The 15,066-nt window shown below is 41.5% G+C and overlaps 1 protein-coding gene across 1 annotated transcript in view; it reads left to right on the top strand.

The window, feature by feature from the left end:
• Window positions 1-14,336, top strand: part of LOC140747985 (cell adhesion molecule Dscam2) — a 64,808-nt gene extending 50,472 nt beyond the window's left edge. The window contains exons 19-37 of the mRNA XM_073080666.1: window positions 2,569-2,717; window positions 3,071-3,266; window positions 5,018-5,163; window positions 5,256-5,326; window positions 5,492-5,765; window positions 6,146-6,289; window positions 6,404-6,583; window positions 6,721-6,850; window positions 6,950-7,149; window positions 7,314-7,475; window positions 7,619-7,807; window positions 8,469-8,666; window positions 8,874-9,043; window positions 9,130-9,238; window positions 9,317-9,577; window positions 9,749-9,940; window positions 12,847-12,945; window positions 13,267-13,456; window positions 14,199-14,336. Of these exons, the coding sequence (XP_072936767.1) occupies window positions 2,569-2,717; window positions 3,071-3,266; window positions 5,018-5,163; window positions 5,256-5,326; window positions 5,492-5,765; window positions 6,146-6,289; window positions 6,404-6,583; window positions 6,721-6,850; window positions 6,950-7,149; window positions 7,314-7,475; window positions 7,619-7,807; window positions 8,469-8,666; window positions 8,874-9,043; window positions 9,130-9,238; window positions 9,317-9,577; window positions 9,749-9,940; window positions 12,847-12,945; window positions 13,267-13,456; window positions 14,199-14,271 (3,133 nt within the window). The 3' untranslated portion in view covers window positions 14,272-14,336. The remainder of the gene's footprint in view (window positions 1-2,568; window positions 2,718-3,070; window positions 3,267-5,017; window positions 5,164-5,255; window positions 5,327-5,491; window positions 5,766-6,145; window positions 6,290-6,403; window positions 6,584-6,720; window positions 6,851-6,949; window positions 7,150-7,313; window positions 7,476-7,618; window positions 7,808-8,468; window positions 8,667-8,873; window positions 9,044-9,129; window positions 9,239-9,316; window positions 9,578-9,748; window positions 9,941-12,846; window positions 12,946-13,266; window positions 13,457-14,198) is intronic.
• Window positions 14,337-15,066: the final 730 nt, after the last annotated feature.

The raw sequence follows: 15,066 nt of genomic DNA, 5'->3' as shown, positions 1-15,066 counted from the left end.
CATGATCTTGCATAATTTTTTGTACTCTTAATATTATATTATAGCATAATACACTCACCCGCACAATTAACATTTTTTTTTTGTTTTCCATTATGGTATTCATTTTATAGAACCATAAACATGCCCCTGAATGCAGCTGAAGCCGCCGGTTTAGCTGACGCTGGCCATAGCCAGCGTCGTATCGCTCTAATGATGGGTGTGCAGCGAATAACTGTGCGGGAAGCGATTCGGCGCTTCCGGGAGACGGGATCCTTCGCGCACAGATCTGGACTTCAGCGTCACCGCTGCACTTCAGCTCGACATGACAAGTTTATTGTGAGCATCATGTTAGGAGATCGCTTCTCTACAGCTGTTGAAGCAAGAATTCGACTGTTTGAGGTGCCTAACGTGAGTGTAAGTGAAAGGAGAGTAAGAAGAAGACTGGCAGAAAAAAATCTAAGTGCTTACCGCCCATTTTAATCTCCACAATTACTGAGCCACTATCAAAAAGACAGACTTCAATTTGCTAGCGAGCAATCAAATTGGCCGATGGACGATTGGAATAGAGTTCTGTTTTCTGATGAATCCAGAATTGCTCTTAGAGGACCAGATGGACGTCAAAGAGTCTACAGACACCCTAATGAGCGGTTTGCACCTTGTGAATTAGTCGAAACCGTCGGTTATCAGGGGGGCTCAATTTTGGTTTCGGGCGGAATCTCTTATGAAGCCCGTACTGACGTGGTCCCCTTCGATAGAGAAAGCGTAAATGCTCAGTGGTACGTAGATGAAATCTTGCAAGATCATGTCGTGCCTTTTGTTCCATTCATTGGAGAATTTTTTTTCTGATGCACGATAATGCCAAGATCCACTTTACTCGCAGCACTATTCAGTACCTGCCTGAGGTCGGGATTCAAACTAGGGTTGTTGAAAATATCAGCATCAGTATCAGCTGAGTATCAGCTTTTTTTTTATAATATAAGAGTAGCAGACGAGCATGCACTCCACCTGATGGTAAGTGGCTACTGCCGCCCATGGACATCTGTAATCAACCCCAGATAGGATTAGATATTCCTACCTGAGGTCGGCCACAGATGCGCCGCTACCCCTGAGGACTAAGCTGGAACGCCTCGGAAAAGTCTGCACACCCTTCAAACCGGAACACAGCAGCAGCAGAACACACTGCTGTTATTAGGTAGAAATAGGTGTGGCGGTGGTGCCGCCGGAGTCGAACCACAAAGGGTTCTACCACCTTCTAGCTTATTTTTTAATATCAGCATCAGCATCTGCATCCGCAACAAGAGATGCTTATTCAAGTCGTAACGTGTTCGTTGAAGGCGGAACCGAGCATAAGTCACGTGGACTTTCAGCCAATCACAGACAGTTAACATACACAAGTTGTTTCGATCATAGCTCAATCAATTAATACAATAATTAAGAATTTAAATCATAATGCCTCCTCCAATGAAAAGTTAGTGAACATAGATACTGCATAGTGTAGTATTTGTCAAAAAGACTATTCTCGTAAGGGACTCACAAATCGTTCAAAGTTAACGCATCCAGAAAAATATACCCGTTTTTAAGTACTAAGAGGTCGAAAAACAACAATCTGCTACTAAACTCCAAGAATGTATTCCCTTTGTACGCGTATCATGCAAAAATTACTGCGAGAAATTGTGACCGACACGACAACTCACATCTTCACGTATGTTTATCGCGATAAAACGATTAGATAACTTTGAAAAAATTGAATTGTTAGCTCACAAGTTAAAACTTTTCTTTGAAAGTTGGGAGTAATTAAGTGCTTTTCATGGAAATTTGTCAGTTTGGAAGTTTTGTTTTAATATTTTTAAATATCAGCATCAGCATCAGCATCCGCTGATATGGTAAAAACCTGCATCAGCAACATCCCTGATTCAAACAATGCTGTCGCCGGCGGTAGCCCAGACCTTAATCCCATCCTTACAAACCTTCAGGATCTGGGCACGGGTTCCAGCTGGGACCACCTTAAGAGATCTCAGATCTGCCGCAAAAGAACAGTGGCACAACATTCCCCAGTCAGACATCCAAGACATCAAGGATGGACTTCCGATTAGTCTCCAAGAAGTCATTAGAACCAGGGGACACAACACTAATTATTGAAAATTGTGTGAGTAAACAAATAAAATGTTCTTCGTGCATTAAACTTTTCTGTATTTTTTTAAAAAAATGTGTTTTGTCTGTATTTTTTTATTCTGTGCTATAAACAATAACAAACAACAACTTTTTTAACAAAATTGTTGTTGTTGATTATTGGTACTCGATACTTGAATACAAATAAAAAACAATATTGGACAAATTATTTGCGTTTACGAAAGATTAAAAAATATTTAAGTGGGCGGCTAATTGTGCCGGTGAGTGTATTATTTTTATCTGTACTTAAATTAGTAGTTATCTAACCTTATTTTATTATATTAATCCCTTGAGCCGGATCTTGCTAACCTATTTTATTAAGAATAAAAGTGTGCAAGCCTAGTAGCGTACCGTGATTGTACGTTTTCGTTACATTTAAATGTTTCTTTATTACATGGTATATATTCTTAACAAACTCAGGTGGACAATATCGGAAGTGCGTACGAGCGAAGGAGTTCGCTCGACACTAACATTGCGCGCGGCGGAGCGCGGCGACGCGGGCGAGTACCGCTGCCTCGCGCGTAACCAATACGGCCGGAGTGAACTCGTCATGTTCTTGCACGTCGAGGGTGCGTTTGTATAAAAGTCAACTGTGTACTTACTCAGTGTTAAAGTTCAAGTTATACCTTTTTAGAGGCGCTGGGGAAAAATAATGATAATTAATTGTTGCAAACATGCATTTCTTCTGATTTTGCCTTTTTTCAATTCCTAAGAACGAACTCGTTGATCTACCGTTATACTCGATCTTTTATGTATTAACTAACGCAATGTTAGTCTCGGAGTTATTACGATTCAAATCTGACGGTATTTTGTGACCTAAGAAAGTTCGACCGTACTTAACGAGCGATAAGACGTTTTCAATTTTCGTAAAGGCAACACATATTTCCAGAACATAACATGTGCTGAATGTATTGTTGCGTAGAGCCTCCGGAGGCAGCGCGTGGGGTGCGGCTGGGCGGCGCGGGCGCGCGCTGGGTGCGCGTGGCGTGGCGCGGCCGCCGCGAGCCGCGCGCGCGCTGGGCCGCGCTCGCCACGCCGCTGCACGCGCTGCCCGCGCCCGACCCCGACACCGCCAGACACGTGCACAATCTTACCGTCGAGCCGGTTGTCGACGATGGGTGAGAATATTCGTCACATTATTACCCGACTGCCAAGGAAGGGCTATGTTTTTCGCGCGTATCTTGTATGTTTGTCTTTCTTTACTTGTTCGGATCTAACAAACGGCTCGATGAACTTCGACAGCTATGGTGTCATTATATTCGTCTCAATGACCCGAGTGTCTCTAGATAGATGTTAGGAAAAAAATCAAAATGGCGAATTTTTGGCGCAAAATATTAACACATATAAAAAAAAAGTTAACCGAATCTATCGAGTAGGATATCAAATGAAAGGAAATTAAACGGATATTATAAAAACATATTTGTATATATATAAAACAGCAAGGTGACTGACTGACTCACTAAATGACTTTTTCATTTTTCAAAAATCAACGTACAGCCAAAACCGCTCAACTTAGAGTTCTGAAATTTTGCACATGGGTTCGCTATATAGCGTAAATAAGTACTAAGAAAGTCCTTTTGGAAATTTTACCCCTAAGAGGGAAAAATAGGGGATAACAGTGTGTTTGGCTTTCTGGGTAGGAAAAAGGACACACCTATTTTACCCCTCCAAAAAATCAACCCCGTCGAAGATCAAATAAGGGTTAAAAGTTAATTTGAAGTTTGTTAATTTTTCGTTTTTGAAGCAAACGCTATGAAATATTGTATCAGGCTTTTTGGATAAAAATAATGAAATTCTACCCATAACGAGGTAAAATAATAACCGGAACTTTGATTTACTGAAGTTATATATTTTATAGAGCGTAAATGGTGTTTCTTTTTCGCGAAATATTAACACGTTTTATAAAAAGTTAACCAAACCTATCGTATCGTGTCAAAATAATGGAAATGATAAGGAGATTACTCATACATTATATAATATATATAAATATATATACGTATATATAACACATCGAGATGACTGTCTGACTAAATGAGTGAGTTGCTGTGCCAGAGATGAACGCCAAAACCGCTGAACTTAAACGTGCTGGAATTTTACGCATAGGTTCTTTATATAGCGTAAATGAGAACTACGAGGTTAAAATAGGATAATATTGCTTGAAAATCTTTTGTTTTTGAGGCAGATACCTACTATGAAACTTTGTATTTGGCTTTCTGGATAAAAATAATGAAACGCCTATTTCACTGTTTTTGGAATTTCTACTTCAGCCTTTCTAGTGCAGTCGGGCTTTTAATTTTTTAATTAAATTACTTATTTGAATTAGTATACAAAGTGAAATATCTGTAATAGAAAAATATGAACATTATTTATTTATTATTATTTACTTATTAAGTACTCGTGCGGTGATTTAAATTGTAATAGTTCAAATTCACAATGTTCACAATACATTCACTTCTATCGCTGCTATGAAAACAAGTATTAAAAATAAAAAATAAATATAGTTCAAAAAACTAAAAAAACACGCTTTTATGATAAAATCAACTAAAAGTAGAAAATAATTTTCAATCTAGGAATCAATTAAGGAACAGTAAATTGTATAATTGTGAAAAAAGCGTGGAGTGCTCCACTTATCAATTTTCGAAAAGCACCCTCCATGTGCGAGTTCGACTCGCAATTGGCGAATTATTTATATTTAAACTAGGTAAAATTTATTTACGTCATATAATTATTACGGCAATAATACCTCCTTAGACACTTTATAAAGACAGATGAAAATAAAGTGAGTTTCGTTGAACATGACAATTAATCGTGGAGCTAGAACTTGAATCCAAATACAAACGTTCATAAATTAGTCGTGTATGGTTCGCAGGGTCGATGAAGAGGGTTTTAGCACTTTGAGCTCCGTTCTTCGCGACCTCCGCCCGGCCACCGCGTACTCATTGCGACTGTTCGCCACCAACCACGTCGGCCAATCACCGCACTCTGATGCACTCTTGTTTACTACTTTAGAAGAAGGTTCTGATCCTGATCAATCCTGAGCAATACGTTAATATTCTAATTCCTATTCACAATAAAACAAAAACCTCAAAACCTACTTTAAATTCCAGCTCCGACAGGATCACCACAAAACGTACGCATAAGGCCTATTAACTCCGGGGAACTACACGTCACATGGGCCGTAAGTAATAAGATTTCCCGACGATAATCATTGAAAACTTTACACAGTACTGATAGCACTTTGCAGCATGAAAACGATACACCTAATAATATACAAATATCTTTAATATATATGTACGCATATATCATGGGCAATTATGTAGATCATTACTTCCTGAATCCACAGGCACCATTACAAGACACCTGGAACGGCGAACTTCTTGGCTATGTAGTATCATGGAGGGAGCTGGATCGGTTCGAAAGTTCCTCAGAAGAAGTAGGAGAGGGCGAGAGTGAGGAGGAGCGCGGGGGCCGGGCGGTGGTACGCGGGTGGAGCAGCACGGAGCTGGCGCTGGGCGGACTACGCCAGTTTGCGCGCTACGCGCTCGCCGCGCGTGCTTTCAATCGCGCTGGCGCTGGCCCGCCCTCGCCCACTGTGTACGCTACCACAGCCGATGGTGGTAAGTGAGTCACTCAATTCACGTATCCCGTGTCTTCATCGCCTATCTAAATATATATAACTCAAAGGTGACTGACTGACATAGTGATCTATCAACGCACAGCCCAAACCACCGAACGGATCGGGCTGAAATTTGGCATGCAGATAGATGTTATGACGTAGGCATCCGCTAAGAAAGGATTTTGATTAATTCTACCCCCAAGAGGCTAAAATAGGGGATGAAAATGTTACTTCGTAACGCAAGCGGAGCTGCGGGCAAAAGCTCGTTAATCATATGTATTTAACTAGTAGTCAATGTAAGGCAACCTTAACCTTTATCGAAGTGACTATTTAATAATCATTTGAATTCTTTGACTAAGTAATAATATCATTCATGCTAAGCAGTACCCTCGGAGGCGCCGCGCGCAGTGTCATGCGAGGCGCAGTCAGCGCGCTCGGTGCGCGTGCGCTGGACACCGCCACATACTCACGCACATTTATTACGCGGATATGATCTGCATTACGCGCCGCTGCATTTTTCTCCATGTAAGTTAAGGAGTTGTGATTGTGACGTTATTTTTCATCATCTCGGAAATTAGATGAAGTCATTCCATTCGTTTTATACGTACGAGTATAAGTATTACTGTTATTGTCAATTAGCGTGGAGCGGAGCAGTCGGCACGCTGACAGCACGCACGGCGGCCGCAGTGGGCGCGGGTGGAGAGGCCATGCTTCAGGGTCTGCGCGCTGCCACTAACTACACCGTATCGGTGCGCGCGCGAAACGAACGCGGTGCTGGACCGCCATCGCCGCCCGCCTACTGTGCCACTACCGAGGATGGTATGCATACTTTTCTCTGTTTCTACTCAACGACAAAGTAATAGTACAATTAACAAATAGAGTAGCAAAAATTTTGCAAGTATACTGGTATAGCCAATAGGCAGTAAAGCAGGTGTAAAGAAGGGACGTGTCCACAGTGCCCAGTGCAGTGGAATCCCTGCGCGCACTTCCGGCGGCGGCAGATGCGGTGCGCGTGGTATGGCTGGCGCCGACCGAACGCGGGGGCCGCCTCACACATTACGCGCTTTACACCAGGGAACTCGGCAAGTACGATTCGGTCCAGTGCCGCTTCTATTAGCACTCGCCATCTTTTTTTAACTTTCTTGGTAGATAAGTACTTATTTAACAGCAATTTTGTGGCTGAAGAGTGAGCGGCGAGTGGTCCCAACGGGTGGAGGTGAGCGAGACGGCGGGCGAGATGGCCGGCGAGGCGGCGGGCGAAGAAGTATGGCACGAGGTGCGAGGTCTGCGCGAGCGCGTCGTGTACGAGTTCTGGGTGCGCGCCGCTACCGCCGCCGGACCCGGCCCGCCGAGTAGGGCCGTCACCGCCGCGCCCACATATATCGGTCTGTACCTTATTCTGGAAAGTTCAATCTACTCATATTAATTTAAAGTCGTCAGTGGAATTATCCAAACTAATTCGAACGTCTAAAATTTGAATCGGAATTAGAACGTACTCCAGCAAATAATAGATACTTAATTCACTTTGCTTCATCAATCCGATCGTTAGCTTCCGCCCGCATATCGTCGGTTGGTCGCGAGGTGCGTGCGGCACTGGGCGCGCGCTTGCGACTGCGCTGTGCCGCGCTCGGCGCGCCTCCGCTCGCACGCCGCTGGGCGCCGCTGCCCGCCGCGCACACGCTCACCGACACCGGCGACCTCGTCATACACAGTCGGTACCTCTCTAAACATACCTGCACGAAAACTGCAATATAATATTACCAATACTTACGCCTACAACAAATAAATGAAATCGGGATAAAAGCAAACCTATATAGTATAATGGCGTAAAATGAATATATCGCTTTCGATTAGAGGTGGAGCAACAATGGGCGGGCAACTACTCATGCTCGGTGCGCAACGCGCTGGGTGCGGACGCGGCCGTTTTCTCTGTGCGCGCGCTGCTGCCGCCCGCCGCGCCCGCGCCGCGACTCGCGCGCGCCGCCGCCTCCGCGCTGCACCTCACGTGGGACCCGCCGCACGACGGCGGCGCGCCTATTCTCGGTATACGTCATTTTAATTTTAGTAAATAATAAGAGTATGATAAAACTATTTGTAAATTTTGTTTGCATTGCCTATCGTAGGTTAGGATCACTGTTTTATTCCTGTAGTTCCTGGACAAGAATAGGGCTACGGTATCCTCTGCCTGTCGTAAGAGGCGACTAAAAGGGGGCTTCTGGGGTCGTGGGTGGCAAGAGTGGGAGCTCGAACCGCCCGGCCAACGGCCCCGGGAAGGACGGCGGTATGGTCGCTTACCGTCGTACGCACCAGACGGTGCGGCGAGCGTTAAGTTCACCTGAGTGGAGCCCGACGGGGCAACGCGCTAAGAGGAGTCTCTACGCAGCGCCGAGGACGGCTACCGGGGGAGTTTTAGTGCGGTTAGAGTCCCACATAACCCTGTGTCGCTCCCACGGCATCGGGTACCTTTTGAAGACTTCCCCCTCGTGAACAAAAAAAAAGCGGCCGTTAGGATCACTATTAGTTACATTTGTATATATTGGGCATGTAAGAACGAAATGTTCCCTCAATTTATTTTTTATAATTTTGAATTTATCATTTTTTGTAAACCTAATTTGAGGGCTTATTTTTCTTATGTCTAAAAATATTACCTGCATTGCCATAGTGATAAAAGGTTATTCCATTCTAAAAGCTAATTTTGGCGCAGGTTACACGGTGTGGTGGTGGCGAGGGTGGGAAGTGAACGCAGGCGCGGCGCGATGGGCACGTGTAGCGTCGGGCGAGTCGGCACACGTCCTTCGCGGGCTGGCATGCGGCGCGCCCTACCGCGTGGCACTGCGTGCACACAACGTGGTGGGCACTTCGCCGCACTCGCGCCCGCTGCATCTCCGCACCAGGGGTGACAGTCAGTATCATTGTCAAGTCAAAATGTACATTTTGTCATATTATTCGTATTATATTATTATTGCGATAGTTTTTAGATTACCTTTGAAGTTTATTTTATACACAGTCACCACTTTATAGAAGTAATATTAGTTCCATAAATATCAAGAAAATTAATATTCGTTAACTTAAACTCGGTCGGTGCATAAGAAAAATCGTATATGCGTAGAGGCGAAGGCGCCTCCGGGCAAGGAATGCATCTGGGCGAACAGCACTACGCTGCGACTGAGTTTGTTGGCATGGGGCGGACGTTGCCCCGTAGCCACCTGGAACATCGCATACCGGCTCGCTAGTACGGGCACTTGGACCGAAGTGCTAACCGATGGCGAAGTAGTCGAGGTAGTAATCGTTTTTACCAACATATTAACTTGTCGATTTACTAGCAAAATTAATTTGGTCATCCAATACTATTTCAATTCTCATAGGTGAGCGATCTGCAACCAGGCACATGGTATGAATTTCGGGTACTAGCTCGATCACCTGCCGGAGAAACTCCAGCGCTATACAGAGCAGCTACGCATACGCAAACTGGAGGTAAGCAGGTGACTGAATAGATATTCGCCGCCGATATAATCTTTTCATAGACTCAAATTGTATCCATTCCTCTCACAGAAAGAATAGGTGAACCCATCGATTTGCCAGTGGAGGCGCGAATGAGCGCGTCGGATGGCACGGCGACGGGCTCGGGCGCGTGGCGCGGCGCGCTGGCGGCGGCGCTGGGCGCGGCGCTGGCGCTGGGCGCCGCCGCGCTGCTGCTGCTGGCCGCGCGACGCCGCGCCACGCGCCGCGCTGCCGCCCGCACACGCGCCCCGCCGCCACTCTTCGTGCCGCAGCCTCCCCACACTAACGGGAAGACGCTCAGTCCGCCTGACGGTAAACTATTAACTGACATTAGTTGTCCAATTTAAATTTGGATAAGTTCACTACATTTGACGCCCCTAAAATTTGCCGCTATAGCTCCAGCGTAAATAGCATATATATGTATAAATCCGGCTAAATTGCTCGATTATTGATAAATTCGCCACTGAACTGAGTCTGGTACAGGCGAGCTGCACGAGATCAGTCCGTACGCGACGTTCAGCATGTCGTCGGGCACGGGGGCGGGCGCGGGCGCGGCGGCGGGCGCGGGCGAGGGCGCGGTGCGCGGCTGTGCGCTGCACCTGCGCTCCTTCGCGCGCGAGCCGCTAGAGCTGGCTGCGCCGCCGCCGCGCCCACAACTCATCGCACATGCCAATGGTCAGTAATGCTATCTAATAATGATCTGAATATAGTAATAATAATGTGTCCGGTAATATTCAGTTTCAACCTTATTGGATTTAGTGAACATGAAATTAATGGTGTGAACATTAAATTGTAAAGGCAAAAAGGTTTTCAGTATCAAAAATGATATTTATAATATTAAAACTTACAATTAACATAAATATGATATTACAAGCAATATTTTTACTACGCAAAATTCACTAGAGTAAGATTTTTGGCAAGAGCTAATAATTTTCAAAAATTTTCTTGAAACATAATTTCTGCAAAGTCAGTTAGACTCGCTTTCAAATAAATATAACTTCATTCAAATTAGCCCTCCTTTTTGACATGCTATAAACAAATATACAAAATATACACACGTCCAACTTGTAACTCCCCTTTTGCGTCGGGAGTTAAAAAGTATAATTTTAAAAGGACAATGCCCATGAAAGTATGGACCGCCGTCCAGAGTTGCATCAAATTGAAACTTGTTGTGGACGATGTATAATTAACCAAATACTACCACCAATAATTATTTTTTAGATCAGCACCCAAGTTCTGAAGTTATTTACCGAAATGTTACATAACCTCAAAATCGAAAATATGATTGATGGTGGTTTTAACTGATAGTAGGTACCTATAATGTAGTTCGATTAACATATTCCATTTACTTTTAAAGGTAGTAGGTAAAAAAACCTAAAATAATCCTAAAACCCTAAAATAATGAATTCCGAGTATAAAATACCGCCATTTTAATTTTTAAGAACAACAATCAACATTTCGTCTTATTTTATCTTAAATGGAATCCTCTGTTCAAAGAAACTATTCTGATCGACAATCTAAGTTAAAAAATCAAAAAATAATTTTAATATTACTTTCATTTTGACGCATGAGAAAATTCATTAGTCAAAACACTAATAAATCTTATTGAATTCCGAGTATAAAATATCGCCATTTTAATTTTTAAGAACAAAAGTCAACATTTCGTCTTATTTTATCTTAAATTGAATCCCCTGTTCAAAGAAACTATTCTGATCGACAAATTATGTAAAAAAATCAAAAAATAATTTTAATATTACTTTTATTTTGACGCATGAGAAAAATCAGTACCAAGAATGGGCATTCTCCTTTATTTGTTACACAGTTGTTCAAAAGTTCAAGGAGCATTAAGCTAAAGTTTGAGAGTTAAAAGGGTCAAACTTGATGAATGTAATTGCTATTGTACAATATTTCTAAAAATCAATGCTGATTAAGGACATCGTTTATAATATGAATGTTCATCACTAATTTTAATTGGAGTTTCGAGTGCCCCTTCAATTTATAATTCGAGAAGTCTGCTTGTGTCAAACTTGTGGCGCAATAGTTACTTAAAATAATTATAATTATGAAACACATTTAGCAAACGGACTTGCAGTTCACCTGATATAAAGTGTTCCATACCAGCCGTAGATATCTGATTAATTCCAATTGAGAGGCCCTATGTAAAAACTAATCTTGCTTCCTCACAACATAATTCAAGTAGAGTAGAAGTGCAGAAAAATAAACATCGTACGGATAAACAATAAGGACGAACTAAAAAACTTTCAACCCCTATTTAACCCACTTAGGGGTGAAAATTCTAAAATTCCGTTTATAGTGCTCACTTTCACTAAATGATGTATAATATTTCACAAATTCTTCGAAATTTGAGGTTTTTAGGTTGAGCGATTTTCTATATGAGTATTGTGTAATTTATAAAATCTTCCCTTAATTTTTATGATAGGGACTGTAAAATCCACATTTAAAGATAAAAATAAAATTACTTGTCTATGAAAACTTTGCATTCAAATTTAGATTACATAATTGTAATCACGAAAGGATCACAGGATGAATCTAAATCACATTGCATACTACGAGCGCGACACGGCAGGATATTGAAAAATGCCATAAAATAATAGTAGTTCATTCTAGAGGCATTATCTCTGGTTCCAGTGAGCGAGTTCGCAATTTCCTCCGAGTGCCCTCTATTGTCCACCTCCCGGCACCCGTTCGCTTATATCAAACACAATATTAAAATCTCGTTCCCGACTATATCATTTCATATTGGGAATGAGAGGAGAAAATAACTCAAAATTTACAGATTTAATTTACAATTTACAGAATTACAAATTTCCTACTTACGATGAGACATTTGGTCTCATCGTTCACTTTTAAAAATTTGATTCTAGTACATTAGCCGCATAGACCTTAAACACACACACCACAAAAATACATTTATACATACATACACATAGTCATGATTTTTATTGTAATGTAATATACTTATTCTAAGCTACCTTATATGTTACATTCATAGATTAGTAAAGATACTTCGCCGCCTTGAAATTGAATGAAGCAACAAACGGCTTATTAGTAAGTTCTTTTTTTGAATTCTTGACAAATAAAAACATTTTTAGAGAAAATTTACGAATAAATAACTAATACTGCGTAATTTACATACATTTACATTTTCTCAAAACTGGGTACATTTTCTTGTTAGGAGTGAGTAATCTTTACTAATCTATGGTTACATTGTATATAAAAAAATAAACTTATACATAATTACGTAAAAAAGGAAATTAAATGTTATGAAAATACTTTTACGGTGTTGCAGGGACTGGCATTAATGAAAATTTTATTATTTCTCAATTGACATTTTTAACATTAGTATGTATTAATATTTAAAAATGTATAAAATGACATAAGACATTAATTATTCCTAATCAAACATCGGCGTGTCTCTATTATATCTCTATACGAACCTTTATAATACCGAAATTCGCTCAATGATTCTATCGCACAAACGTTTTGTGCAATATTAATAACCTTGTATGAATTGTACCGACGAAGTGTAAAAAAAGATAGAGTAATTAAATTTGGCGCAGAATACGGGCGATGCCGCGACAGCGACTCTGAGTCGAGCGGCTCGCCGTGCGCCGCGTGCGCCGCCGAGCTGTACCGCCTGCCCGCCGCGCGCCTCTCAGGTATCCTACTCCCTATCCTTTCTCTTAGGGACCTCCATTCTTAATTCTAATTTACTCGGTACGACGCCATCACATGTGAAAGCCCCCTTCAATAATTTATTAATATAGAGTGGAATTAATAATATACATATATATAATATATAATTCCACACTATATTAATAACGATCTCGTTACACTGGGGCGGACTGGACACCTGATTGCCGATATCCACTCTCATAATATACTCGCAAAATTAAATACTAACAAATAAGAAATATTACAAGTTCATAAAATGAAATGTACCTATAAATGTACTTAATAAGTGACAATTATTCCATTAGACACACTCCCGGTGTCAGCGACAGCTGCCTCGGTAGTGTCGGCGGAATCAAGCACGGAGGACGCATCGTACGCAGCAGCGCGACGGCACGACCTGCGACCCGATCCGAGACACGACTCACGACATGACCTTCGACACGACTCGCGTCACAGACGAGCACGCCGTCGTGACTTGCACGCGCCTACCGTCAGGTACACGTCCCAATAAAATAATATTACTATATTGAATATTAGTATTCTTTTATAATATAGTTCAATTACCTAATTGATCTATATTAAAAAAAAATAACTAAATTAATAATAATGTTATGTGTATATAAATATTTAACGATTTAATCGAAAACCCTGATGAATTTCATTTATAATCAAACAGGAAATAGTAGACGCAAATCAATTAATTCATTCACCTTTAGGTTAAATTTAATGGGATTTATCAAGGTTGCACCGTCGACAGTGAACGCTGCTTGTTATTCGACGCCCAGATTCCGATACTGACAGTAGTATGCATTACAATACCTATCTCGAATTCTCTAATTCTCGATACGTACTACAATCAGGATTATATTATAAGTATGTAATATATATCTAGATAGCGCTAAATGGAAACACAACAGCGTGCTGAATGACTGAAATTCATGTGTTGTGATCAAATATAAAATGATTTTTTCTCTTTCCAAAAAAGCCACCGGTTCTAGGACCAAGATAGAACAGAGTGAGGTTCGACAGTTTTGATAGTACCCTAGACACAAACTAGAGGTAGAACCCTATCGACTCCCGACTTCCGAGCATGGCTTCTACGCTTTAAAACAAGTGACTAGCGATCCAGTTATATCAGCCGACACTGCATGACACGCATGCCTGGGGGAAATTTTAAAGAGAGAGTAATAAAATAGGTACTTAACGGACATTTCGGGTATTGTTAATTGAATTGCAGAAATGTCCATGAGCCGCAATACCTTGTCACGCCTGAATATGCTCTCCGCATGCTCGCTGGTGACCGCCTGTAGCCGCCGCGCCGCCGCCCCGTTGCGGCCCCGCGCCACCGTCAAATGTGTGTCTGTTGCAGATACTTCTCGCCGGGGGCATTGCCGGCGCGCCGTGACGTTCTCTGAGCTCCGACCATTCAAAGTGAACTCTAACGTTTCTGGATCGATTGTACATAGAACTGTGTTATAACTTTATAAACCCTCGTGTTGTTCTCTGACTGAACCAATCCATTTAATAAACATGTGATGTTTTCTATTGTAGCTTTATTTATCACTACATCTCTACATCGTGAACAAAAAGACAAGAAACCCATAAAATAAATAATAATAGTAATAATAACTCTACCTTCAATTATAACTACAATGTAATATTAGCTTAACTAGGCGAATATTTCTTACATTTTTTTCAACCGAATAATTATTACTAAAATGGATTCAACACTATTGTATCCGAAAGAACATTATTTGGCATATTTTAAAACATAGCCATTTATGAATGGAACAAGCCCTCAACTATGCAATAACGAAGTTTTAAATAATTAGTACTTCGTAAAATAAAGTTTTCCACTCGGCATCATACTTTGCAAAACAAATCCGTTTCAGATTAACACAGTAACAAGAGAATACAATATTCATACCGTGCCTTTATTGGCGTCGGAATTAAAACAGTAATTTAAATGTTAAAAATCCACTTGCAGCGCCACTTACTCCAGCTGCGAGGAATAAACCGCTAGAGCCAAAAACCACCACCTAGAACTTTAGTATATTATTATTGATAGCTTTTTAAAGGTAAATTCTTCTTGTGTAATAGAGACA

This window comes from Epargyreus clarus, unplaced genomic scaffold (genome assembly GCF_041222505.1).
Source record: "Epargyreus clarus isolate Ecla_fem2 unplaced genomic scaffold, WU_Ecla_fem_2.2 ptg000003l, whole genome shotgun sequence".
NCBI lineage: Eukaryota > Metazoa > Arthropoda > Insecta > Lepidoptera > Hesperiidae > Epargyreus > Epargyreus clarus.
This window is presented reverse-complemented; position numbering and strand designations above follow the sequence as displayed.